At 47.2% G+C, this 23,400-nt stretch overlaps 9 protein-coding genes across 9 annotated transcripts; 5 read left to right on the top strand and 4 right to left on the bottom strand.

Moving 5' to 3' along the window:
• Positions 1–90: 90 nt before the first annotated feature.
• On the bottom strand, positions 91–1,294 carry BDV27DRAFT_149383 (uncharacterized protein; the record flags this gene model as incomplete). Its single annotated transcript, XM_032071034.1, has 2 exons — positions 91–1,057; positions 1,107–1,294. 2 exons carry the CDS (start codon positions 1,292–1,294, stop codon positions 91–93), a joined length of 1,155 nt encoding a protein of 384 aa, XP_031922742.1.
• A 62-nt stretch (positions 1,295–1,356) lies between these two features.
• BDV27DRAFT_52042 (uncharacterized protein) lies at positions 1,357–3,897 on the bottom strand. Its single transcript, XM_032076838.1, has 2 exons — positions 3,541–3,897; positions 1,357–3,478 (listed from the first exon to the last, which is right to left on the bottom strand). Exons 1-2 carry the CDS (start codon positions 3,569–3,571, stop codon positions 1,641–1,643), a joined length of 1,869 nt encoding a protein of 622 aa, XP_031922741.1. The 5' UTR covers positions 3,572–3,897; the 3' UTR covers positions 1,357–1,640.
• A 517-nt stretch (positions 3,898–4,414) lies between these two features.
• On the top strand, positions 4,415–7,087 carry BDV27DRAFT_52029 (putative DUF21 and CBS domain protein (Mam3)). Its single transcript, XM_032076836.1, has 4 exons — positions 4,415–4,777; positions 4,853–5,066; positions 5,126–5,795; positions 5,860–7,087. Exons 1-4 carry the CDS (start codon positions 4,529–4,531, stop codon positions 6,905–6,907), a joined length of 2,181 nt encoding a protein of 726 aa, XP_031922740.1. The 5' UTR covers positions 4,415–4,528; the 3' UTR covers positions 6,908–7,087.
• BDV27DRAFT_52032 (uncharacterized protein) lies at positions 7,087–8,312 on the bottom strand. The gene is made up of 2 exons (XM_032076837.1): positions 7,783–8,312; positions 7,087–7,605 (listed from the first exon to the last, which is right to left on the bottom strand). Exons 1-2 carry the CDS (start codon positions 8,146–8,148, stop codon positions 7,267–7,269), a joined length of 705 nt encoding a protein of 234 aa, XP_031922739.1. The 5' UTR covers positions 8,149–8,312; the 3' UTR covers positions 7,087–7,266.
• Positions 8,313–8,378: 66 nt separating this feature from the next.
• Positions 8,379–10,299, bottom strand: BDV27DRAFT_135772 (putative C2H2 finger domain protein). Its single transcript, XM_032068619.1, has 3 exons — positions 9,920–10,299; positions 8,663–9,860; positions 8,379–8,612 (listed from the first exon to the last, which is right to left on the bottom strand). Exons 1-3 carry the CDS (start codon positions 10,033–10,035, stop codon positions 8,595–8,597), a joined length of 1,332 nt encoding a protein of 443 aa, XP_031922738.1. The 5' UTR covers positions 10,036–10,299; the 3' UTR covers positions 8,379–8,594.
• A 231-nt stretch (positions 10,300–10,530) lies between these two features.
• BDV27DRAFT_52018 (HECT domain protein) lies at positions 10,531–14,928 on the top strand. The gene is made up of 3 exons (XM_032076835.1): positions 10,531–10,852; positions 10,912–14,605; positions 14,663–14,928. The coding sequence occupies exons 1-3, from the start codon at positions 10,650–10,652 to the stop codon at positions 14,783–14,785; spliced, it is 4,020 nt and encodes a 1,339-aa protein (XP_031922737.1). The 5' UTR covers positions 10,531–10,649; the 3' UTR covers positions 14,786–14,928.
• A 1,594-nt stretch (positions 14,929–16,522) lies between these two features.
• Positions 16,523–18,115, top strand: BDV27DRAFT_162413 (MFS transporter; the record flags this gene model as incomplete). The annotated part of the gene is made up of 4 exons (XM_032073387.1): positions 16,523–16,596; positions 16,651–17,772; positions 17,826–17,904; positions 17,981–18,115. 4 exons carry the CDS (start codon positions 16,523–16,525, stop codon positions 18,113–18,115), a joined length of 1,410 nt encoding a protein of 469 aa, XP_031922736.1.
• Positions 18,116–18,892: 777 nt separating this feature from the next.
• Positions 18,893–19,768, top strand: BDV27DRAFT_149377 (ankyrin repeat domain-containing protein; the record flags this gene model as incomplete). Its single annotated transcript, XM_032071033.1, has 1 exon — positions 18,893–19,768. One exon carries the CDS (start codon positions 18,893–18,895, stop codon positions 19,766–19,768), a length of 876 nt encoding a protein of 291 aa, XP_031922735.1.
• Positions 19,769–22,390: 2,622 nt separating this feature from the next.
• Positions 22,391–23,315, top strand: BDV27DRAFT_149376 (glycosyl hydrolase; the record flags this gene model as incomplete). Its single annotated transcript, XM_032071032.1, has 2 exons — positions 22,391–22,451; positions 22,747–23,315. The coding sequence occupies 2 exons, from the start codon at positions 22,391–22,393 to the stop codon at positions 23,313–23,315; spliced, it is 630 nt and encodes a 209-aa protein (XP_031922734.1).
• Positions 23,316–23,400: the final 85 nt, after the last annotated feature.

Here is a 23,400-nt window from a genome sequence, read left to right as displayed (position 1 = left end):
GGCGAAAGTAACCATACTTTTTTTTTTTTTTTCCCAACTATATATAAATTCGAAATTGACACCCAAGGGTTGGTAAATACAAAAGATTTCTCATTGCCCGAAAGGACGCTTGGCCGGCACGGTGCGTTGTACCGCGTTTCTGAGACCACGGGGTGCGGGCATTGGAGGTAGATCATCGGGAAGTACGAGATTTTGGTGGGAAAGGATTGAGTGATATTGATTTCCAAGCATCTCCTCTAGGCAATCCTTTTGAGACAATTGCTCCAGTTCAGAGTTCGCGATCTGTACTCGTGCGACCCAAGCTTTAAAGTCGGAAACGAGCAGAGCTTGTGTTTTTTCAACTCGCAGTTTGTGCGGGTTGGCTCTAATGGTAGTTGTAGTGAAAAAAGTCTTATCAACTTGCTGATCTAAATGGTTCCTGCGTTTTCCCCCAAGAGCGAAATCCTGCGTTGTGCTGAACGAGTCATCGATGAACATGCGTAGAGAGGCACAGTTGGAGCAGATACATCGGATGGTCGTCTTCTTTTGCCAATCAGGTGGTGGTGACGGAGGGGCCTTTTTGACGTAGTCACGCACATATTTGGTCAACATATGTTTGATAAATCGCCGTTCACTTCCTGTAGAGGAACGCCCTGTCGTATCTATGTGTGCGCAAATGCCGTTCGCTACTGGAAATAGAAAGTCATGAAAAACACTCTCCTCTGTCTCTTCCTTGACATCTAATGCATATTCAGTAAGGGTGTTGATTATTCCCATGCTATCGTTGCCTGTAACATCAGAAAACTGAATCAACTCAACTACCAAGCTCGGGGAAATGCGCGAAGTATTGCTCGGCTGATCGCAGTTGAAGACCCGTCCGTATGGACTTTGCTTAGGATGTGAGCTTGTCGCGTTTTCAATATTGAAAGACGCCACAACCTTTGAGAAAAGCGCGGTAAGCACTGCATCTGCCTCGTCCTCGTCAAATTTCCCAACAAGTGAGTAGTGATGAGCTGATGTAATGAATGCCACAAGATAAGCCGTGTAATCCAGCTTGGTTTCCAATAAGGGTATGATGCTGATGCAGTCAGCTCTGTAATCCTTGCTCCAGATAAGAACTTCTTTACCTTGAGAGCGCCCCCTTCACGGGGTAATCGCTTATCGCTTTTGCCATATCATGCCCATCTGATTCTGAGCCTCCAACATGAGGGGGAAGTAATTTATCAAATTTCATACCATAACGCTCATTAACCAAGTTGGAAAACATTTTTATGTGCCGAGAAAGCGATTGCTTGTCATTAGACCTTCCCTTCATTTTGTCCACACTGCAGGTGTAGGTCAGTGTTTAAACTCTACACAATGGCATGTCTTCGACTTACGAGGAGCGAATAGCGTCGATGCCAGTTTGTGAGATAATCTTCGCTATTTGGGCAAATTGGGCGGTTCGAGAGGGAAAAGGCTGACTCTCAAGCCACTCCATAGCCCGACAGAACAAATCCACATCAGAAAGCTCAAGAGCAATCTGCAGAATCTTGTCTTGCCCTTCTTGCGACCTGGTATGACGTCTATAGTAGCTATTCACTGGAGTAATCACCCTGCAAACCTGTACGAGCCTTTGCTTGGCCAGCATGTCATTTGGCTGTTCTATAACGGCACAGTGCTTAAACGTGATCTGTGTGTGGAGATTGCGTGATTGAGAGACTATCGAATGGGGATAAAGCTTGCTCGTTGTTGTGCGGATTGTTTGGCCGCTCAATATGTTCACGGCGAAACGCAGCAAGCCACTCTGGATTGTCGAAGATGGTCTGGTCCCATGGATCTTCAGAATCGTAGACTAGTTTCCTTGACTCTTGCTGGAGCATCTCATCTGTGGGGATAATCCCTTGCGCTAATTTCTGTCGTGTGTAGCGACCTAAGTGTGATGCCAGTACTTCCAATAATGAGTTCAGGGGATTATTAGAAGTTCGAGCTGAGGACAACGTCTGTGCAGGAGCATTTGGAGTATTGCTTTCGATCGCAGTATTCCAATACAGTCGCGATGTGATCTGGTCTAGTTGATCTTTCGCATGGGCATTGGTTACCGAAAAAGGAACGAGACAGCGAGAATCGTGGCCGATATAATAAGGAGGCAGGCTATTGGTCACATGCTTAGTGATCTCTGGTGGAAAGTCATGTTCACCTTTCCAGCAATCCATGGTTGATCCATTCCGGAAATGACTAGCTATATGATCAACGCGCTCCTCCCAGGACGACAGCCTCCTGTCACAGAACCCACAACGTGATGTTACTGTCGGGGCTGGTGTTTTCCAGTCATCAATTAGAGGTATGACATCGAGATTGTGTGTGAGGCGCAGATGTTGCACTAGGTGATCTTTGCGGCGAAAGGTACGGGTACCACTCAAGCATGCCTGGTAATTGTGCTCGTCAAAATGTTCTGTCCCTGGTTCCAGCATATTACAGTATGCGCAGTGTTGCCGTCCTGTGATTGGCGAGGTCACAGATGCACCATGGGGTGTGCATGTCCAACTCTCAAGGTTTAGATGAAGTGTCTTCTCATGTCGGGCCCAGTCATATTTTGTTCTGAACTGGTCGCAACAGAAGGTGCAACAGAATTTGCGACTTGATTTAGCGCTTTTACCTTTAAGAACCCGTCCAGTAGACCGCCTGTTCGATGTTGTCGTTGAATCGTGTGATCTTCTCGAAGTGCCAGATTTGACCGATGCGGTAGATGGATGTGAAGAGACACTCGGAGCGCTGCTATGTGAGCTGGCTGTTGATACTGGTCGACGAAAACCTCTGAATGGGTCATTTTCTCTAACAGGAGCCGGACTTCCAAACGCGAAACCATCTGGTTCTGTACCTGGGGACGGGAGGTTCTTCAACGTGTTCATAATTGCAGACATGGATGCTGGCTCATCTTCAGGAGGCGATTCTTGCCAGCGCTGCATAGGATCAGGAGCGTATAAAGGGTTTGAAATGAACTGGGGTGTGGCCCTTTCCCCTGTTCTCTGAAGATAATACCGGCTTCTCCTCCTTGGAAGTCCACGATTGTCATTTGAGCCGAGTGGATAAGTAGACTGCAGTCGCGATTGCTGAAGCCAACTGGTTCTGTTGTCAAGGTGTCCATCGTTTATTTCATCTGGTCGAAATGAGGGCTCCTGCGAGGCAAAATATCTCTCATTTAGCCAGTGAGATGGTGGGTCATTTGAAGTATCACCTGCACACCACTCATTATTTTGAAGCCACGGCACGTCTTGAAAGCTTGCTGTAGGCCAAGAAGTCGCTTGCCCTTCTTGTAAGGTGTTGCTATATTGAAGAGGTCTCTCGAAGTTGTTAGGATTTAATGCACAATTGCTTGCTAGTTCGTCAAATGTATGAGGTTCAGGGCTTAAGGTGGTGAGGTGTCCAGTGGTCTGTGGGTCAGTGTCATCAAGGCTATAAAGCGAGGACGGATCGATAATAAGAGAATTGTGATCCACTGGATAATCTAGCAGCCTGGCTAGTGAAGTTATCAGCGATCTGCTAATGCATGACTAGAGAAGCCCTAATAGACAAGATCACCTTCGTCTACTGATAGTAAATTATTCGCCATAGCGTCAGCTATAGTTTGCTAGGTTTGCGGAGCCAGAGTATTGCGCTGGTGCGTCCTACCCAAGACATACAGGTAGTAATATGTAGTAGTGTACCGTAGTTGAAAAATATCACCCAACGCAACGCCACGATTGTGCCAGTGCAATGAGTCAAGTGATTGACCCAATCACTGAAGTCACGTGTTGATAGCGAAAGTTGGCTGTATGAGAGAGCTTGCAGCAAGAACACAAACCCGAGAAGATTGATTGATCATTGGATTAAACGACCCGGAGTAGTGTTCCAAGCTATGCCGTTATACGACGCCTTTAGCCTGTGCTGCCGGTCCCGCGTCCCACAGAGATTCGACCAGTCCTTACCGAAAGAAGTGCCTCGTGGAGCCAGTCGACAACGTAGGTTCCGTAGTTTAATACTTTTTCAATGCTTAACAGCGCGAGGTGATCCAATGACGCTGACTCATGCCGTTGCCACACAGACCAATCAACGGTCTGGTTCGCAATTGCAGGCAATTGCCTTTTTCGGTCCATTTGTTGCAGTCCCACAGGGGATTAGCTTGCTTTTGTTATTCGGAAAAATGTCTATCCCTTTGCAGTTTCCTCGATCAGCAAAACATTGTGGCTGAAGAACAAGTCTCGATTTTGAGTGGGAAGTGATCATCCATCTCGTTCCTCTTCACTCTGCAGTATCATCATCATATTCATTCAATTGCTCTACCGATTTTCCATCAACTAGCCCTTCAGTCGATACGTAGCTACCTAACTTTTACCCACTCAGGGTTCTCCACTCGACGTCAGTCTCCAATCGGTGATCGGAGCCGTCCCGATCGTGAGTCGGCCTAGCCTCGTCAACTAACTCTTGGTCCAATTACCCGAACTGCGCCGTCGAAATATGTCCCTCCAGTAGTCCTCCCTCGTTTCTTTTCTTTCTCTTCCTTTTGCCCCTCATACTTCACCCACAGGTGATGGCTACAACTTCTGCCGTTCGTCTTCTGGCCATCCGGCCGGTGATAGTTGGTTTTGCAAAATTGTTGATGCTTGCTTTGGGCGGCCTTCCTCTCGCCTCTGCCGCTCCCGCAACCTATATTGCTTACTCCGAAGAGAGTCCGAAGCCTCCTAGCGACCCGGACTTATGGCTGTATCTCGGGGTTGCCGCCATCCTCGTTTTGAGCGGCGGTGCATTCGCTGGTTTAACCATTGCGTTGATGGGCCAGGTAAGTCTTATCTTCACATTACTGAAAGGGAGAAAGCCCAGCGCAAACCACTAACCTGCAATGTGCAATTTATAGGATGAGGTCTATCTACAAGTCATCAAAACCTCCGGCGAAGGCTCTGAACGAAAGAATGCAGAAAGTGTGCTCAAACTGTTGAAGCGAGGGAAGCATTGGGTATTGGTGACTCTTCTGCTCAGTAATGTCATCACAAATGAAACCCTGCCCATTGTCCTAGACCGGTCGCTAGGAGGAGGTTGGCCGGCTGTCCTTGGCAGTACAGTCTTGATTGGTACTAACGAAAACCCCTCTTGGTCTTGGCTTATCGAGCTGATCATTCATGATATCCAGTCATTTTCGGCGAAGTCGTCCCCCAGTCGATATGCGTTCGCTACGGTCTCCCTATCGGTGCTTGGATGGCTCCTTGCGTCCTGGCCCTCATGTACATTATGGCGCCGGTCGCATGGCCCATAGCGAAACTTCTTGATCGATTGTTGGGGGAGGATCATGGAACAATCTACAAGAAGGCTGGATTAAAAACACTAGTGACGCTACATAAAACCTTGGGTGAAGCGGGCGAACAGCTCAACTCCGATGAGGTTACAATCATCAGTGCCGTTCTGGATTTGAAAGATAAGGCAGTCGGTAGCATTATGACTCCAATGGAGGATGTTTTCACCATGTCCGCAGACACTGTTCTGGACGAAGAGACGATGGATTTAATACTCTCCCAAGGATACTCCCGCATCCCGATTCACGCACCAGATAACCATACAAATTTTGTCGGCATGCTTCTGGTTAAGATGTTGATCACATACGACCCCGAAGACTGCAGGCGAGTACGGGATTTTGCACTAGCAACTCTTCCCGAGACTCGCCCTGAAACAAGCTGCTTGGATATTGTCAACTTCTTCCAGGAAGGAAAGTCCCACATGGTGCTGGTGTCCGAGTATCCCGGTGAAGACCGCGGTGCCTTGGGTGTCGTTACTCTGGAAGACGTGATCGAGGAGCTCATTGGCGAGTACGTTACTGATCTTCTCGGTATAATATTTTTAAGCGAGATTCTAGACTGACTCTATTAACAGGGAAATCGTTGACGAATCGGATGTCTTTATTGATGTTCACAAGGCTATAAGGCGCATGACGCCTGCACCCATTAAATCCCGGGTTCCTAAGGGCAAGATCGTGGAAGAACCCCCTTCTTTACCCCCTCAGAAGACAGGCACTTTAGTGGATGTAGATGGTGAACCCCAAGTCTCTAAACCCCCTGCGAACCTTCGCCGTCGAAGCTCAGTAGAACCGCCGCTGCCACGTTTCCAGCTTCGGATGCCACAGTCGGATAGGAATTCTGATTCGACGGATGGCCTAGTAACCAAACGAGGAACCACGGACGAAATTCGCGAGCACTTGAAGCATCTCGGGCCTTCTAATTTGGCTAGCCGACCACGTCAAACCCGATACCAGAATGTGAAGATCAAACGGACTAGCGTCTCGCCTACTCGGTCTGCACAAACCGATATGGACTCCGGCCATAGTAACTCTGGCTCCCAGGCCATACGCCCCAACTCGACTGCCTTACCCGGTGGGATTGGCGAGGGACTAGTCCAGCCGGGGCTGGATGCAAGAGATGGCGCATACGCTGTTCGCGTAGGTTATGGTACAATGACTGGGCCTAAGCCCGCCGATGCTGGAACCCAAACAAACGGAAAGGACGTCTCAATCCCGGAAGCGGTTCACGAAGAGCAAGACGAACCACCTCGTTCATCCGGTAGTGCCGCAATCAGTGTGAAATCCGAAAGCTCGAACTCGCAGAAGTTCAAGCCAACCAGTTACCAACATCAAGGTCCTGCTCGTAGTGGAAGTATCACGGAACATGTGGTTGATGTCAATGGAATTCGCAAAGTGATTCTCCACACAACCAGCACCAGTTCTTCTGATCATGAGGGACGTACATCACCTAAGAGCAAGTTTCCAGTTCGACAGGATGGGGAGGTTGTCGATTTGAATGGTAAAAAGTCCGATGGCACTCAAGGCGATGGGACCAAGAAACGTCGTCGTCGGCGCAAGCGTGGGCAAGCATCGAAGCACGCAGACAATCATGCGGACGAGGAATCGCCACTTCTGCCACAATGACAGCGCTTCCGTGCCTCCTCTGCTGGGCAGAGATGTTCAAATTGACCCATTTGTTCTGAAAAGAAGCGTTGCGCAGTTTATATGAACTGCCTGTTACTGTTACTGTATGCTTACCGGAAAAATATTAATTTCCTTCGTGGTGTATTATTCTGCCCATCATCCCTGGCGTACAGAACCGTCTGTGTCGCCACAGCTTGCAATTCATCTATCCTTATTTCATATGTGTAAACTTGAAAAGATTGACTGCAGTATTCAATATGACAACCATCAATATGAAACACCATTTTCCACCTGTGATCGCCAAAGTACAAGGGAAAAATAGCGACTGAAAAGTCTCCCCAATTTGTCACCACATACAGTCACATAGAATTTTTCAAGAACTTCATCAGCTGAGCCAAGGCTCCTGTCCCGTTGATCAAATGCCGACAGCCAGGAGCTCGTTCCGCATGCTGGCACAATGCAGAAAGAGAACCAGGCTTTTTGGCACAAGCCGGACAAAGATACTTCTCAGATGCCTGATCGGGCATTTTGTGTCCCTGCATAGTGGAGAATTCTAATGCGATGGCTTTGACCATATCCCCAGTCATGCCGCAAGCGCAAGACCCAGATTCCAAGTGAGCAATCATACTAGAGTAACTTCCGAACGCTAGAGAGCACCCGAAACACTGCAAAGCCCGCTCCTGGTGGCTATATTTATGCTGTCGTCATTATTAGCTATGTATCCTCGACGACACAACCAAATCCCACCAACCCAACATGAACCAGAGAGGTATAGGACATAGTATTCCTCCCCCCCCAAAAAAAAGGGGGTAAGGAAAACACAAAGAAAAGATAGACATAGATAGAGACAAGAAAAACATAAAATAAAAGCATACCATCTCCAAACTATTACCATCCCCAAAGACCTCACCGCAAACATCACAGGATAGATGTGCACTGCGCACATGGATATCGAGGGTCTTTGTGTCCGCGAACGCCTGTTTACAAGTTTGGCACTCGTGGTGATCGTGTTGTAAATGAGCTTGCAGTTCTTTTTCTGTTACGAAATCCTGGTGTAGGCATCTTTGGCATATGTTGTGGGCGGCCGAACGGTCTATGTGCGCTGCTTTTGCTGTGTGGGAGGGGAAGGCGCGCGAGCACCGTGTGCACCAGTAGGCGTGATTGATATTGATGGAGGCGTGGAGTTTTAGGGCTTCTTTGGAGGAAAAGGTGCGGTCGCAGTGGGAGCAGTATGGATTCATCTTGATTGGGTATGGAGGTAAGGTTGGGGTTTGCTGGGAGGGGTTGAAGGAACGGAGGGAGGGGTTTGGCTACTTCAAATCCAGGGGGAACCTTCTTTTTTAAGGTGGTAGTATGTTCATATATTATTAATTGTGATACTGATTTGTGATGATGGTGCTTGATTGTAAGTTTGCTATCGGTTCTGTGAGATGCGGCGACTTAGGGTTTGGTTGGGGGATTAGAAGTAGGACTTAATTCTTCTTAGTCTGGTACACCTTCGGTATATCCGTCTTAAGATACAGTACAGCCTAATTTAGTAAAGATAGAAGAAATCAGAAGTAATATCGTTCATCTTCTTAATAATAACTTTTTATCTTGCCATGAGTATCTACAGGTCATTCAGCCGTAACTCCATGATTTTGCCAAACAATGCCAACATGCACGCGAACAAACCAGATGCAGGAATCTACTGCAGGAGAGGATCCTAGGGGGTGTGTTAGCTTGTTTCAAAGTCAGTAAAGGATTAAAACATACCCTGAAATGCTTCTGGTTATTGGCAGCCCGGTTGACCCGAGCTGTGTACCGCTTCTCTTGTCGCTGGGCACGAGTGCGGTCTTTGCGTTCAAGCTCAGCAGCAAATTGCTTCTGGCTGTCGGTGGCACCGATCATACCCATACCACCATTGCCGCGGCTAACAACGGCCCGGTTGAGGTTGCGACCTCTGGCTTTCGGCTCCTCCTCCTCAATCTCGCCATTTTCAATAGCCAGCTGACGAGCCTCCCGTTCTTCCGCTGTAGGATAGTTACGCAAGTTCTGGCGGTAGTATTTCGCGAGCGATCGGTGGCCTGCGGTGCGGCCCGAGGGCAAATGCAGCTCAAACTCTGTCGCATAGACCTGTCCCTTCGTATCGTCGATCTCATCTTCATTATCATCCATAGAGGATGCGGAAGTTTCAGTTTCCCATCCCTCATCGTCCTCGCCATCTACCTTGACGCCACCATCCTCCATAATCGAGTCATCCTCATCCTCGCCATCTGAGTAAGTGCTGCGGAAGTCATAGTACTGTCCGATTTCAACTTGCTCAGCTTGACTTTCGAATGCAATCATGCAGTGACCCTTGTCACGCATGTGGGTACGAGCACCCTCAGGGTTGTTTCGGACGGCGTGGCAGTACAAGCATTCATTATTCTCGTTGATCTTCCGATAAAGGTAGTGAACAAGACCCTCCAAATCGACAAGATAGTCCTTTTCTGGTATGAACATGCCGTGGGTCTTGAACATGTGCTCGGCGTTTTGTTCAAGATCTGAAGATTTCTCATTACAGAAAAGACAACGAGAGGCCGAGAAGCCCTGCTCTTCCATTTCCTCATCTTCGGCATCCTCTTCGATGGTAGCGTTCTTGAGGCTCTCCGTAACTTTCGACACTTCCGACCGCTCACGAGGTTTGTTGACTGGCTCACCCAGAGAGAAGGTAGAACTCATGACAGACGATGCGTCATCGGCGCTTTCTCTAAGCATCTGCGCCTCACGGGCCTTGTGCTTGGAACTCTTCACGTGGTTCTGATACGAGTTCTCGCTGAAAAATGTTTTCTGGCAGGCGGCACATGTCTTCTCAAAGGAAGCTTTGGCGGCAGCGGCACTAGTTGTGGCTTTGGCAGCGAGGACCTTGTCGTTGAAAACCTCCTGGGATACTGGGGGCAGAGACGCGATGCGGCGCTTCATGTTATAGAGACTTGAGTCGACCGAACATTAGTAATGCATTCTGAGTCGCATATTTTCCAACAAACTTACTGCCAGTCTTTGCGCATATGATCCCGCTGAGCATCGCTGCCGCGAAAAGCAACGAGACAGGTGTTGCAGGTATATGGCAACGTAGTCGTTGGTACATTTAGATCGATGGAAGCCATGTTTTCTGACAGTTCCTTATATGGAACAGTAAAAGAGATGGGTATCACAAGAATAAATTTGTTGAAAAGGCGATCAGTTGTGTGAATATATATTGCGCGGGAGTATTCGTTTTTTGCAAGAGCAATAAAAAAGCAAAACTAGGCGAAGTCGTCACAGAAAAGGTTTTGGGCCTGATTAGAAATAAAACCCAGTAGGAAGTATCTAGCGAGAAAGTGAAGCGGCGCAATATTGCCCCTCGACAGAAAAGATCGGGCTAATCGATGTCGCCGATAACCCGGACCACACATTGAAAATCATTGCCCATGCCGCTTTTAGAGAACATGACGTTAATTGCACGTGCCCCTCCGCTAAGCCTGTCCGGGAAGACACTATCTATATTAAGCCTAGTGAATGATTAATCGGATCATATTTATTCCACTTAATGTTAGTCAGCCGACTTGACATGCTTGGCGCCTGAGGCTGGTGTGTCAGTCCGCATGATATCAGCGTGGAAAGGGCAGGCTACCATCATCGAATCCTCTGGATTTGATAAACGATAAATCCAGGCGAAGACGCGATTTTCCCGATAGACGTTCCTGACCGGGGGTTCAGGCATGCTCCCCAGTTTGCGAAGATGACAAGGCTCCGCGGAGCTTCCGTGAGCTCGTATGAGGTTTCGCATTGTGGCACCGATAGACCCCAATTTCATCGGTCGAAGGTCCCGCCAAACGCGCCGGAAGTTATCACACAGAATACCGTTGATGTGTCGGATCCCGCGCAGGTCTTGCTTTGGTATAGGGATGAGCGACGACGACATTTCAATCTTCTGGTTCGAAGGTTAGTATCCGCGGGGAATGTTTGACTTGGATGGACGGCTGACGTAGCTGGCTCCCAAGGTACAAAAACCAACTTCTCTATGGATGTCAGGACCCAAGCTGTTCCACCCCAACATGCGCGAGCTATCGAAGGAGGGTGACTGAGGAGCCGTTCCGTCGATATACAGAGTTGAGTGCCCGGACACTGGCATGCTACCTGGCCAGCGTGGATAACGCAGAGAGTGGCCTTTGTCGCAACACTCCTCGGGTTCCGTCGGACTTATCATCGCAAGATTACTACCGTCGATCCAAACGTCGAAGCCGTGCTCCTACAAACGATTCGAGGAAGGAATGTAGTGGGTCATCGGTATTGGACCAAGGCGCTACAGATGGATACTCAGCGGCTCAAACTTCGTCGGATAGACAAGGCGATCTTTGGGATAATGCGGGACGTACTTCCTCCCCAGGATTTGCGTTGCAAGAAGAGGCTGAATGTATACCGGCCAACGAAGACCAATCAACCCAACCATTAAAGGATCCCAAGTCATTCACCCAAAATTTGTTTGATACTTTGTCTTTGAGAATGATTGAATGGTTGCCCCTGAGGCGTTCCCCGAGTACATTTAGCGCAGACTCCGACCACCCATATTGCCGATCTAGTTCACGACCTCCAAAGCCGAGCACTGAACACGCCAAATCTCATTCCGGGGCAGAGAAGCACCGCCAAGAGAGGGAACGTATATCTCGGCACAATACATCTACTAGGGGCAACCCACTTACGCCTTCGTCACGAAATATCGCCAACACAACAGCTGCTGTTGAATTGAAACTGCCGAATCAGCAAATCAAACGCCTATCGCTCGCTGATGTAGATCAACGACGGCAAAGTCCTCGGTCGAGTATCGACGAGAAGGTTTATTCGGAGCTGAAGCCCGCTAGGAAGCTGTCGATCAATACACATGCGAACACAGATGGGCTGGTCAATATACCTTCCCCACCCGCTTTGAGACATCGTCCACAGAAACATCGAGGCAGGACTGGAGACGGTGCTTGCCTGCATGAGCAGCCGAAAAAGGAAAGACGTGTTTCTTGGGACGGTGCGAAACTCCTGAATGGTGTCCACGTTCCTGACGACCAAAATACCCATTCTGATGACGATGACCAACCTGCCTCAGAGCCCCGATCTCCAAGTGCCCCTAGCTCGAAACACAATGATATACATCAAAGCGAAGATATGCCCACTATACAATCTCTTACTCATCTGACTTCCGAGATCATCGACGAACTAGGAAAAATGTTAGCTCCATCTGACGATGACGCTGAACGATGGAAAGACGAACTGGCTTATATAGGGTCCATGGGTACATTTGACGACTCGGAGTGGAAATTTGCAACGTCTCGCCAACGTGATGCATATGCTTTCGTTTCGCAGAGCGTTTTCTATGCATTGAGCAGCACGAGGCAAATTCTGCGATCGTTTCGAGATAACACGGCTCGGCCGAATGACATAGAGCAGAGTAGTTCTAATTTAAAGCTGAACCTCCAGCAGCTTCAACCATCATTGCGCAAGCTATTTACGATTTGTCCTAGGGAACTCGTCTTTCATAGTCTTTGGAGTGCGCTTGAATCGCTGTTCGTTCCGCCGAAGGAATTGTCGAACCCCAGACAATCCCGCCGTTCATCCTACAATTCGACGACAGGAGCACCTGTATCTACGCCTATAATTATTCGCCGGGCGTCCGATGCACTAGGCAATGAACACGTTACTGATTCATGTGCAGCAGACGTCGCAACAGTCGCCCTTTTCGCCTTGACTAGTTCTCTTCCGGAGATAGATGCATCCACTTGGCGCGGAATTCTTCAGATGCGCGCTACTGGGGCTGTAGCTTCGAGCGCGGATATGCAAAAGCTTCCGTTACGCAATACACGAGCAGTTGTGGACGTAACCGACGCACTGGAACATGACCTTGCCTTGCGATTAGTTGACCGCTTGGTGCGCGCGCTTACAGCGCGAATGGCCTTCTATGAGATTTCGAAAGTCCGACATCCTTACAGTCATACTTCACGTAAATCAAAGAACAGTGTCCTGGATTTCCTCATCAATAACCTTAGCGACAACCATCGCCTAGTGACTGCCGATGTCCACGACAAAAATCAGATGAGACCACCGGGTGCTGCTGCGGTCATCGCGGAATGGCTTCGTACCTTATTGCTCAAAGAATGGGACGGGAGCCCCGAACTGTCCAAAGGTAGCGCGACCGGAGGCGCTGTACAGATATTGTCCCTTATGTACAAGGAACGGGATCGCTTGGGCCTTGTCCCAGAAGACTTTCAAACTCCGTTCCTTTCGGAGAGGTTGGAGCCCCTAGAGATGCCTGTTGAGTGGATAGGTCGATCGCCGAATAACAAAACTCTGCACTTGCTTTCATACCCCTTCCTCTTTCCTCCCTCTGCTCTGGTCATTTACTTCCGTGCTCTGAACTATGCCGCCATGTCAAGGTTCTACGAGGCTGCAATGACTACCACCAGACACGTAACACAGACAGCTTTTGGACCCATACAAATCCAGGATGATTTTGGGATGCTCGCACGGCTGAAGACTTCAATGACTACGTATTTGGTTCTTGTGGTCCGACGAGACAATCTCCTCACCGATGCTCTCAATCAGCTGTGGCGGCGTGAGAAGCGAGAGCTAATGCGGCCGTTAAAAGTCCAGATGGGCATGGATGAGGGTGAAGAAGGTCTTGATCACGGCGGTGTCCAGCAGGAGTTCTTCCGAGTACTCATGGCGGAAGCCTTGGACCCGTCGTATGGTATGTTTGCGACGGATAGCCGCACTCGAGTCTCCTGGTTTCAACCGTGTTCGTTGGAGCCGCTTTACAAATATGAGCTTCTCGGGTTATTAATGTCCCTTGCGGTTTACAATGGCCTTACTCTGCCCATAAATTTCCCAACTGCCTTCTATCGCAAACTTCTGGGGTTGAAGGTGAAGCATCTCGACCATATCCGTGACGGTTGGCCAGAACTTACTAAGGGTCTTGAACAACTTTTGACTTGGGAGGATGGCGATGTGGAAGACGTATTCATGCGCACGTATGAATTTAGCTTCGAAGCCTTTGGAACTATTGAGACCGTGGACATGCAAAAAGTCGACAAAGATGCTCCGTGGCCTCTTCCTTCAGCGTTGGCGCGATCAGGGGGTGGAAACCGGTCCCTCGGTTCCCCACCTTGGTCGGAGGTTCGCCGTTACACTGACTGCGTGAACCTAAGCCCGCCGTCCTCAATGGGTGCAGAGGCGACAGAATCGTTTGCGGACATGGCGAAATCTCTGGATGGTTCGGTAGTGATGCAGTCGCCTACGCCCCCAGCTGAGGAGGCGTCTTTTGTCACAAACCAAAATCGCTCTCAATTTGTTAAAGATTACATCTTTTGGCTGACGGATAAGTCAGTTCGGCCTCATTTCGAGGCTTTTGCACAGGGCTTCTACACCTGCTTGGACCGCTCGGCCTTGTCCATATTCACGCCAGAGGCACTGAAGACAGTGGTAGAAGGAATCCAAGAGATCGATATGGATGAGCTGGAACATCATGCACGTTACGAAGGCGGTTTCGGTCCAAGCCATCGCACAATCCGCGATTTCTGGGGTATCGCACGGCGGTTCCCTGCGGAGAAAAAGGCGCAGCTGTTGGAGTTTGTGACTGCCAGTGACCGGGTTCCGGTTAACGGGATTGCAAGCATTATGTTTGTTATTCAAAAGAACGGAGTGGGTGATGCTGTAGGTGTACCATTTTCTCTAAGCACTTTAGTCGGCTGCCATGCTAATTGCTTCTAGCGCCTTCCCACCAGTTTAACCTGTTTTGGTCGGCTTCTTTTGCCAGAATATTCATCGAAAAATGTCTTGGAAGACAAGCTAAATAAAGCCTTGGAGAACGCTCGGGGATTCGGCGCTGCATAATGCGGGACTAAATTTGGGATTGACATGGTACATTGTCCAACATATAAGTACACAATACCCCTACGTTATATTTCTGTATAGTATATATTCAGTCACTATATCCAATAGTGCAATAAACTGCCAGTGCTGGCATTGTCTAAAGATCTGTTCTCCTCTGCTAGTGGATTGGAGTGGAAGCGTCTATCGAAATATGAGATAGGACTCTAGATTTTATTGAGAAGTGGCCCATAGCAATCATAACTCTAAGGCTTTATTTTGCTCTGGCCCATGGGTAAAACTACGTTTACAATGAATGGGGCTTGGTATTGCCAAAAGGTTAAAAGTTTATCAGGCGCTACGAAGCCCTCTATCCCTTGTTTGAAATGAGAAATGGGCGCTTAATGTTAGGGATAGAGTATCCAAGGGCCAACTTAGTGCCCTCTTGGGTGCAGGCACCAATACGTATATCCTTGGATAAATGTTTCCCTCAACTATGAGAGCATAATAGCCTGGTTTCTCCGCTCGTGGAATTGACTCCATCTCCCTGTGGTTGCTGTTCGTTTTCTTGAAATTGGTGGTATATTGGATCGAATGAATCTAAACCCTGTAATGTAACTTGATACGGTTGCTCTACTAACACACCAATGTTGAATCAAAAGAAATGTATTGACGGTTACAGAATACGTGCATATAACGAGGAGTGGTTAGCCCGGGTAGGGATCTAACCATATTCGAGATATTTTGAGAGAAAAGGGCTACACTAAAAAGCACTAGACTTTCCTCTTTATATCGAGCATTGTATTTCATTAGATGAACAGACACTTCACATATTAGGACCGGGTAAGACAAAAGTCGGCATAGAACTTATTTACCTGTAAACTCATATCAGACATCAATGGTAGACAATCTACCAGGGCCTCCCGTATGTCCGGAAAGGTGAGTTTGAACGATGCACTAGAGGGCTTATTCTGTATGCATTATGATTAGTATCAACACTTATTCATAAGTAAATAGGCACGTGATTCTTATACATCCCTCCTTCGACTGGCTATGAATGGCCCTGCACTGCTAATTTAGTAATTAAAACGTTCTTGCAGTGGCTCTACCAAACTTGTCGTTGTGGGGGTATCCCGCGGCGTGATTGTGGATGCCGACTGTCCAATATAGCGCTTTTGCTTTCTGGCATAACCTCAACTACCAATTTCTTGGACAGTTAGACATCAATAACCTAGCATTGATACGTGAGTTTGGATACAGCAGTGCAGGATCTTACGTGACTTTAAGCTATGTCGTACTACGATAGCCCAATAAAGCAATAGTATCACTAATCTACCTCGGTTGCATTTACATGATTATACTTTTATATCCGCTAGTATATATTGATAGTGGGTCTTCAGCAATACAGCTGTTATTCTCCTATCGCCCTGTGGAGCATGAATTACTTGATGAGCTGAACATGCCGTCTTGGTCATGAAAAATTTCCAGTTTTGGAATCTATCGAGAACCGGGGCCTGGCCCAAAGAAATCTGCATTTCATGTATTGCATAATATGCGATGAAAATCTCGTTCTTGTCTCATATTCTCCCCTGAGGGTGAACCAGACGGCCTGATCTACTCCTGCTATGTAGAAGTGCCTGGGCTAATGATCCTAAAGACCTACTTGATCTATCCCTCCTGACTATACTGGATATTTTGATACGACATCCTCCCTCATTCGCCACTAATGCTCTTGTTGAATCTCCTGGTCAAATCGCAAAAATGAGTGTACAATACGTGGACTTTGAGGGCCCCGATGATCCCTCCATACCATTCAACTGGTCAATTCGGAAACGGTAAGCCATGCATACCATTTTTTGCAGGCCCTGGAAATGTTGACTTTAATGCAGGGTATATATCTCGGTCTTGTTGGGACTCCTTACAATGGTTGTCGCAATGGCAAGTAGTATCTTCACTTCAGCTATACCCACCGTGATTATGATGTACAATATCGACAGGGAGGTAGCAACTTTAGGTGTTTCCCTCTACGTCCTTGGGTTCGCCACGGGTCCCTTATGTTGGGCTCCTTTCTCTGAACTGAAAGGGAGAAAGCTTCCGTTGGTTACATCAGCCTTGGGTTTTACTATTTTCTGTTTTGCGACTGCCGTTTCGAAAGATCTTCAGTCTCTTATAATCCTGAGATACTTCACAGGCTTTTTTGGGGCGGGTCCCTTGACTCTTTCTGGGGCAGTCTATGCTGATATTTTCCCACCATATCAACGGGGTATCGCGATGGTCGGGTTCTGTCTGATGGTGTTCATCGGCCCTCTTACAGCCCCATTCATCGGCGGGTTTACTGTAATGAACCATAGTCTCGGCTGGCGCTGGACGGCATATATACCTGGAATTTTAGGCAGCGTCATTTTCGTTCTTCTCATTACTACGATGAGGGAAACCTACGCACCGGTACTCCTAGGTTGGAAGGCGGATCGCTTACGTCGCGAGCAGGGTGATTGGTCAATTCATGCAAAGCATGAGGAAATAAGTCTTGACTTGCGAACCATAATTGCCGACTATGTCAGTCTTCCATTGAAGATGTTAGCTTTCGACCCGATCGTGCTATGCATGAGCATTTTCGCCTCGTTCGTATATGGGCTTCTGTATCTTTTCTTAACTGCCTATCCTATTATCTTTCAACAAATCCATGGCATGAACCCCGGAGTAGGTGGACTACCCTACATTGGAATCATCGTTGGACAGCTATCTGGCGCTTTGGGTGTATTCGCAATGCAGCCATGGGTCCTTCGGCAAATGAAGCGGAACGGGGGCACAATAATGCCAGAATGGCGTCTTCCTATCGCGATCCCAGGAGCAGTTGCCTTCTCAGGGGGCTTATTCTGGCTGGGCTGGTCAGGCTATCGGCGAAGCATATCATGGGTGGCTCCCACAATATCAGGCATTCTTACTGGATTTGGCCTGCTGACAATGTTCCTACCCTCGATCGCTTATCTGGTAGAGGCACGACCGAAAAAGTATGTTTCCATTGCGAGATTAGTTAAAGATAAATTTATTGACTGCGAAGTAGGGCCGCTTCAGCTGTCGCTGCACACACGTTTCTTCGGTCATTGGCTGGTGCGATCTTTCCACTTTTTGCTTTTTATATGGTGAGTGAGTGATATGGCCATTTCTATAAGACCACCGTGTCCGCTTCAGTGGAATGTTTAACAAAGTGTTTCATAGTTCGACGCTCTGGGCGTAGAATGGGCCTGCACACTGCTCGGATGTGTCGCAGCGCTCCTTATCCCGATACCCTTGCTACTCTACATCTACGGTGCGCGAATCAGGAATCGCTCCGGGCTGCTGGATGAGTCTTAGGACATGAGTTGAACAGTACAACCTTTTCAATACATAGTTCTCCATTGGTGTTTATAACGTACTTGGTGACCACACGCACGCAGTCGAAAACATTGTCCTAGATTTGAGATCTGCACTAGTAGCATTGATTACAAGATTAAGCAGGGTCTCTTGAGAGTCAGGGCAGCTAAGTGATTCTTTTACGGAGAACAGGTCGTAAAATTTTCACCTTTGGCTAAACTATGGAAGGGACGGTGTATTGGAAATGGCACATCGCCCTGTTTATAAGTATTAAGGTTTAATGAGTTGCTGTTGACGGTATTTTGAATTCGTGTATACCTGAGTATAATATCAATCTTGCAACATGGCCTACCGAGCAACAGCCTACGAGCACCCTGATGCCTGCCTTCCTTGTTCTAGTAGGTGAGCAGTGCCATCCTGAGCTCACGCGACGGGGATAGCGACCTTTGTCTGTAAATCGGGAGCAGCCTCTGCAAGTTTCCACGAGGAGTAGAACGAACAGCCACCCGTCCACCAAGACCACGGTCGCGACCCAATAATAGTCACAGCCCTGTTACACGTCAGCCTATCCGATATGTCATCCCCGATTGATCATATATGTGCCATCGGCCTTCCCATCCTTCACCAAACAAAAGATCCTGGAAATTTGCTATCTTCGCCAGCCACTGTATCCATTTGAAGATATTTAAGACATTTGTGGTAAACTTGTTTTCGTAATGTCTCCAAGTGGGCGGAATCATGAATGGGCGAAATACAAGAAAGATAATACCTCACGATATGATGGAGTTACTGCTTCATAGCGGGGCAGATCCAAATGCCCCTTCTATAAATGACGAAGAGGGACATAGCACCTTTCTCCATGCTCTCGAGCGGTGCTGCTCAAATGAGATGTTTGATCTCTTTCTTCAGCGAGGTGCTGATATCACAAAGCGTTGGGGCTCTGAAACAGCACTTGAGATTGCAGTATCAAGCACTACCAATGAGTTAAGTGCTGTCAAAAAGGTTATTGAGATATTTTCACAACATGTAGGGGGGTTAGACTCGACTGTGATGCAACAAGCTTTGGCATGCATCACAGTGGATAAAGATATCCCACCCAATGCCGATCTGGTAAAAGCATTGCTTGATGCTGGAGCTAATGTTAATGCGATTGACCCCCATGGAGAGACTTTACTCCAAAAGACACTTAGCGAGCCTGATGTCGATGTAGTCAAGTTGCTACTTGAAAGTGGAGCAGAGGTGAACATCTTGGCAACAGAAGATATGGGAACACCCTTACAAACAGCAATTCTCTACGAAGAGCCAGAGATTGCGAACCTTTTAATAGATTATGGTGCCGATATTAACGCCCTTCCGGCAAAGAAACACGGTGCAACTGCGCTTCAAGCAGCCGCCATTCATGGCTACCTTGGACTTGCCAGGAGGCTGCTGGAACATGGAGCTGATGTTACTGCAGCTGCGGCACCTATCGATGGTAGAACAGCAATTGATGCGGCAGCTGAGCATGGTCGTCTTGATATGTTACAGTTGTTACTCAACTCTTTCCCCTGCAAGGAAAATCTGTCACTTGCCTGTGACCATGCCGCCTCTTTCGTGGTAAAAGAAGGGCATACGAGAGTAGTGACTCTGCTGAGGGCCTACACATCATGTTGATACTATGTTGAAATACACGAAAAATGTCTGTTTTCCGGTTTATAACTGACTATGGCCCTTCGTTTTAGTATATTAATGTAAAACCCATGATGTAGACTACCCTCTCACGACGGTATCTGAGGTCCCATAGGTCTGAAGCCTTCTTTGGCACATTGATTTCTTTTAGCTACTCTCATAAGCGCTTGAATACTTTTCCTAAACAGGACTTTAATTCCCCCTGGAAAATATATTTGCAGCCATAGCTACCACATATCGTAGAGGCAGTTACCTGCAAGACCCTCGAAAGTCTCCATAAATATGTTTACGAATACAAATAATCATGAAGGGTTTGCAGCGGGATATCATATGGACAAACGCTTCCGTAAATAGCTTACAGACAGCCATATGAGCTTTGGATCTCCTTATAAGATACAAGGTCTAGCTTATATTTACCGCCCGGTCATCATTCTTCATCTTGTCCTGTACCATCGCTACTCTTTCTCCCTGAAAAGACAAACTGGCAACCAACTGCCCCATATCTCTGTTGGGCTTGCATGACTATTCTTAGACTTGGACTTCCTGCCGCGGCTTCAAGGTAGTATTTTCTTGCTCGGGTGCCCGTGAGAGAGACTCTGCTTGGGTTAAACCTTCTTAGCTATACATCGCTGTTCCTTTCGTCCATCTTTCTATATAATATAAAACGACGTACCTGAGTCTGGCACTTTGCTGCACCTTGTTCTCAAGTGTTTCAATAGTAGAAAGAGCGTTGGAGCGAGGGTAATGAGTAAACCGACGAAAGCAAGGATGGCTTCAACAGACCACCCCATCATCCAGGTTGACAGAGAAGAAGAGATTTAATTTTCAGGAAGCTTAAGCTGCAATGAACTTTCGAAGGTTCGTTCAGGTTGTCCATGATCTTATAATAAGTCAGAGAGTAAAAAACATTCTGGGACACGGGGGATATTTTGGGTCAACTTTCCTTTGGTTTTAATTGGTCTGGTAGCTGATATAGATAAATTCTGGTATAAACCAATCAGGTAGTCAAAGACGGCTGCACTGGCCGCTGCTGATTGGTGAATATTGTTTGAGGTCTCCGCTCCCCCAGTTTTATGGAGGATCTACTAATGTACCAACAGATTCTGGTCTTGACCAGTAGAAAATGGGCTAAACCAGGCTATTTCCGTTCAAGATGACCTTGTCTGCCATCCATGGATAACTGGCCAAATGAGATGACAGTATGTAGTCACATGATCATTTTACAGCTCAAGCGAGGATTTTATATTCTATAAATCATCCCCAACTTTACGTTACCGATAAGAATAGGGGAAGTATAGATAGATATAATAATTTTGATCGATTTTTCATAATTCTATCCTCCTGTTATATCTGCCTACTCTTCCAGCATTATGGACCTGGCACCCAGCATCTAAGTAACTATGTCAAGTAAATTTCAACACATAGTCACTAGAAGCCAGTCTATCTCGGTCAGACTAATTGATCAGTAATAATGCGGATGACTTGGCCGGGAGAATGGAGTTAGTACTGAGCCTAATTGCATGGTGGACCAGGTGTTTCTATGCTAACTCATTTTCCTTCCCTCATTCTCGAGTTTCTTCTTGCGCCCCAACCCTTACCCAAGCCCACGAACACCTTTCTCATTCTTGTACTCGATTATCTTTATATTCTGGCCTCATCTTAACTCTAGCACCCATCCTCTGCTATCCTAATAACAAGGTATAGTTGTTATCATCTGTGCGCAAAGAGGGTCTGACTCAAGTGAGATTAGATCACTTTAATATATCGCCGAAGAGAAAATACATGACAGTTATATAAAAGTCAGTTATACAATTATTAGCTGACAACCAAGAATAGGCTACAGTATAGAAAGCTTATCCTAACACTTAGCAAAATTCAGTAGAAATAGTTTTATAGGGTGCAGTAAGATCATTCCGTTTAAAGAGAAAATCTAGAAACATACAAAATCTTTAGTTATTACTAGGTTGGATACTAGATACCTTTTTACTAAAGCTATTATCTCGGAGTTCACTATTCTTTCAAGACGCCCAACTATATATTAAAAGACAAGGTGAATTAGTAAAACAGAGATATATTATAATCAGGCATAAATAATACAAATAAGGTATAAGCCAATAGGACTTGGTCGTGTAGAACCTTAGGTTCGTCTAAATAGGAAGACTCCTAGTAGTATTAGTCTAACGAGCAAAAGACGCAAAGGAAAAAAAAAAGGGACATACGTAGTTTTTTGAGCGATAGTATTACCTATCTATATGGGCTGGAATGGCCTTTTGACTTAGGCGATGTCGTTTGTATCTGGCGTCTTCATCAGGGCAAACTCTGCAGCCACGCTATCGAAAGAAAATATTGCCATCAAGCTTCAAGATCGAGTACATTTTTGATCAGACATAAGTTAGGTGTAATTCCAAACACTGTTCTCTATTGACACTCCGATTGCCCTGTCAGCATATTCCATCAGCCCGTCCCAATTAGAGCTTAATATTAAACCACTATTAAACGCGTCAACAAGCACTACCCACCCTCCCCTATGATGACAATATACAACAACTCATCATATGCGCTAACCACCTGATGCCATGCCCGCAACTGACCAAAGCACATCAGATCATGTGCGCAATATCTGATCAATCTAGTCGACATTTCCCCCGCATTCCTGCAGCAGCCCAAAGTCAATTTAACAGTTAACACATCAAACTTTAACAAACAACCCCTTACATGTAAATATATTTATGTCCCTTCTCTCTCCCCTGTATCAAACCCCAATCCTACCCTCACCCTCACTCTCACTTCCCAAAAAAAACCAATGACCCAGAGCAAAAAAAAAAAAAAGAACATGCACCTCCCAACAATCCAAACCCTCCTCCCGACCCTCTTCCTCCTCCTCCAACTCCCAACCCCAACCCTCACCACCCAATCCCCCTTAAACCCCTCAGTCCCCCCTAACTCCGGCAACCCAGTAATAGAAGGCTGGTACGCCGACCCCGAAGCCCGCATCTTCGACACCACCTACTGGCTCTACCCAACCTACAGCGCAGCTTACGAAACCCAAACCTTCTTCGACGCCTTCTCCTCCCCCGACCTCCTAACCTGGACCAAACACCCAACCATCCTCAACCTAACCGCCATCCCCTGGTCCACAAACCGCGCAGCCTGGGCCCCCTCCGTCACCCGCTCCCCGTTCACCGGCGATTACTTCATGTACTTCTCCGCGGGCGACGGAGCAGGCATTGGCGTCGCGAAGTCTGTCTCCGGGGAGCCACAGGGTCCCTATGAGGATGTGTTGGGGAAGCCGTTAGTCGGGGAGACGGTGTTCGGGGCGGAGCCGATCGATGCGCAGGTGTTTGTTGATGAGGATCAACGCGTTTGGTTGTATTTTGGCGGGTGGAGTCATGCTGTTGTTGTTGAGTTGGGGAGTGATATGGTTAGTCTTAAAGGGGATTACTTGGAGATTACTCCCAAGGAATATGTGGAGGGTCCTTGGGTTTTGAAGAGAGGTGGGGTTTATTATTTTATGTTTAGTGTTGGGGGGTAAGTTTGCTCTTTTCTTTTTTTCATTTTTATTTCTCTTTTGTATTTATTTATTTATTTTATTTTATTTTTTTTTTATTTTTTTTTTT

Source organism: Aspergillus caelatus, assembly GCF_009193585.1.
Source record: "Aspergillus caelatus strain CBS 763.97 unplaced genomic scaffold BDV27scaffold_251, whole genome shotgun sequence".
Classification (NCBI taxonomy): domain Eukaryota; kingdom Fungi; phylum Ascomycota; class Eurotiomycetes; order Eurotiales; family Aspergillaceae; genus Aspergillus; species Aspergillus caelatus.
The sequence above is the reverse complement of the archived record's forward strand: the minus strand, read 5'-3'. Positions and strand labels throughout refer to the sequence as shown.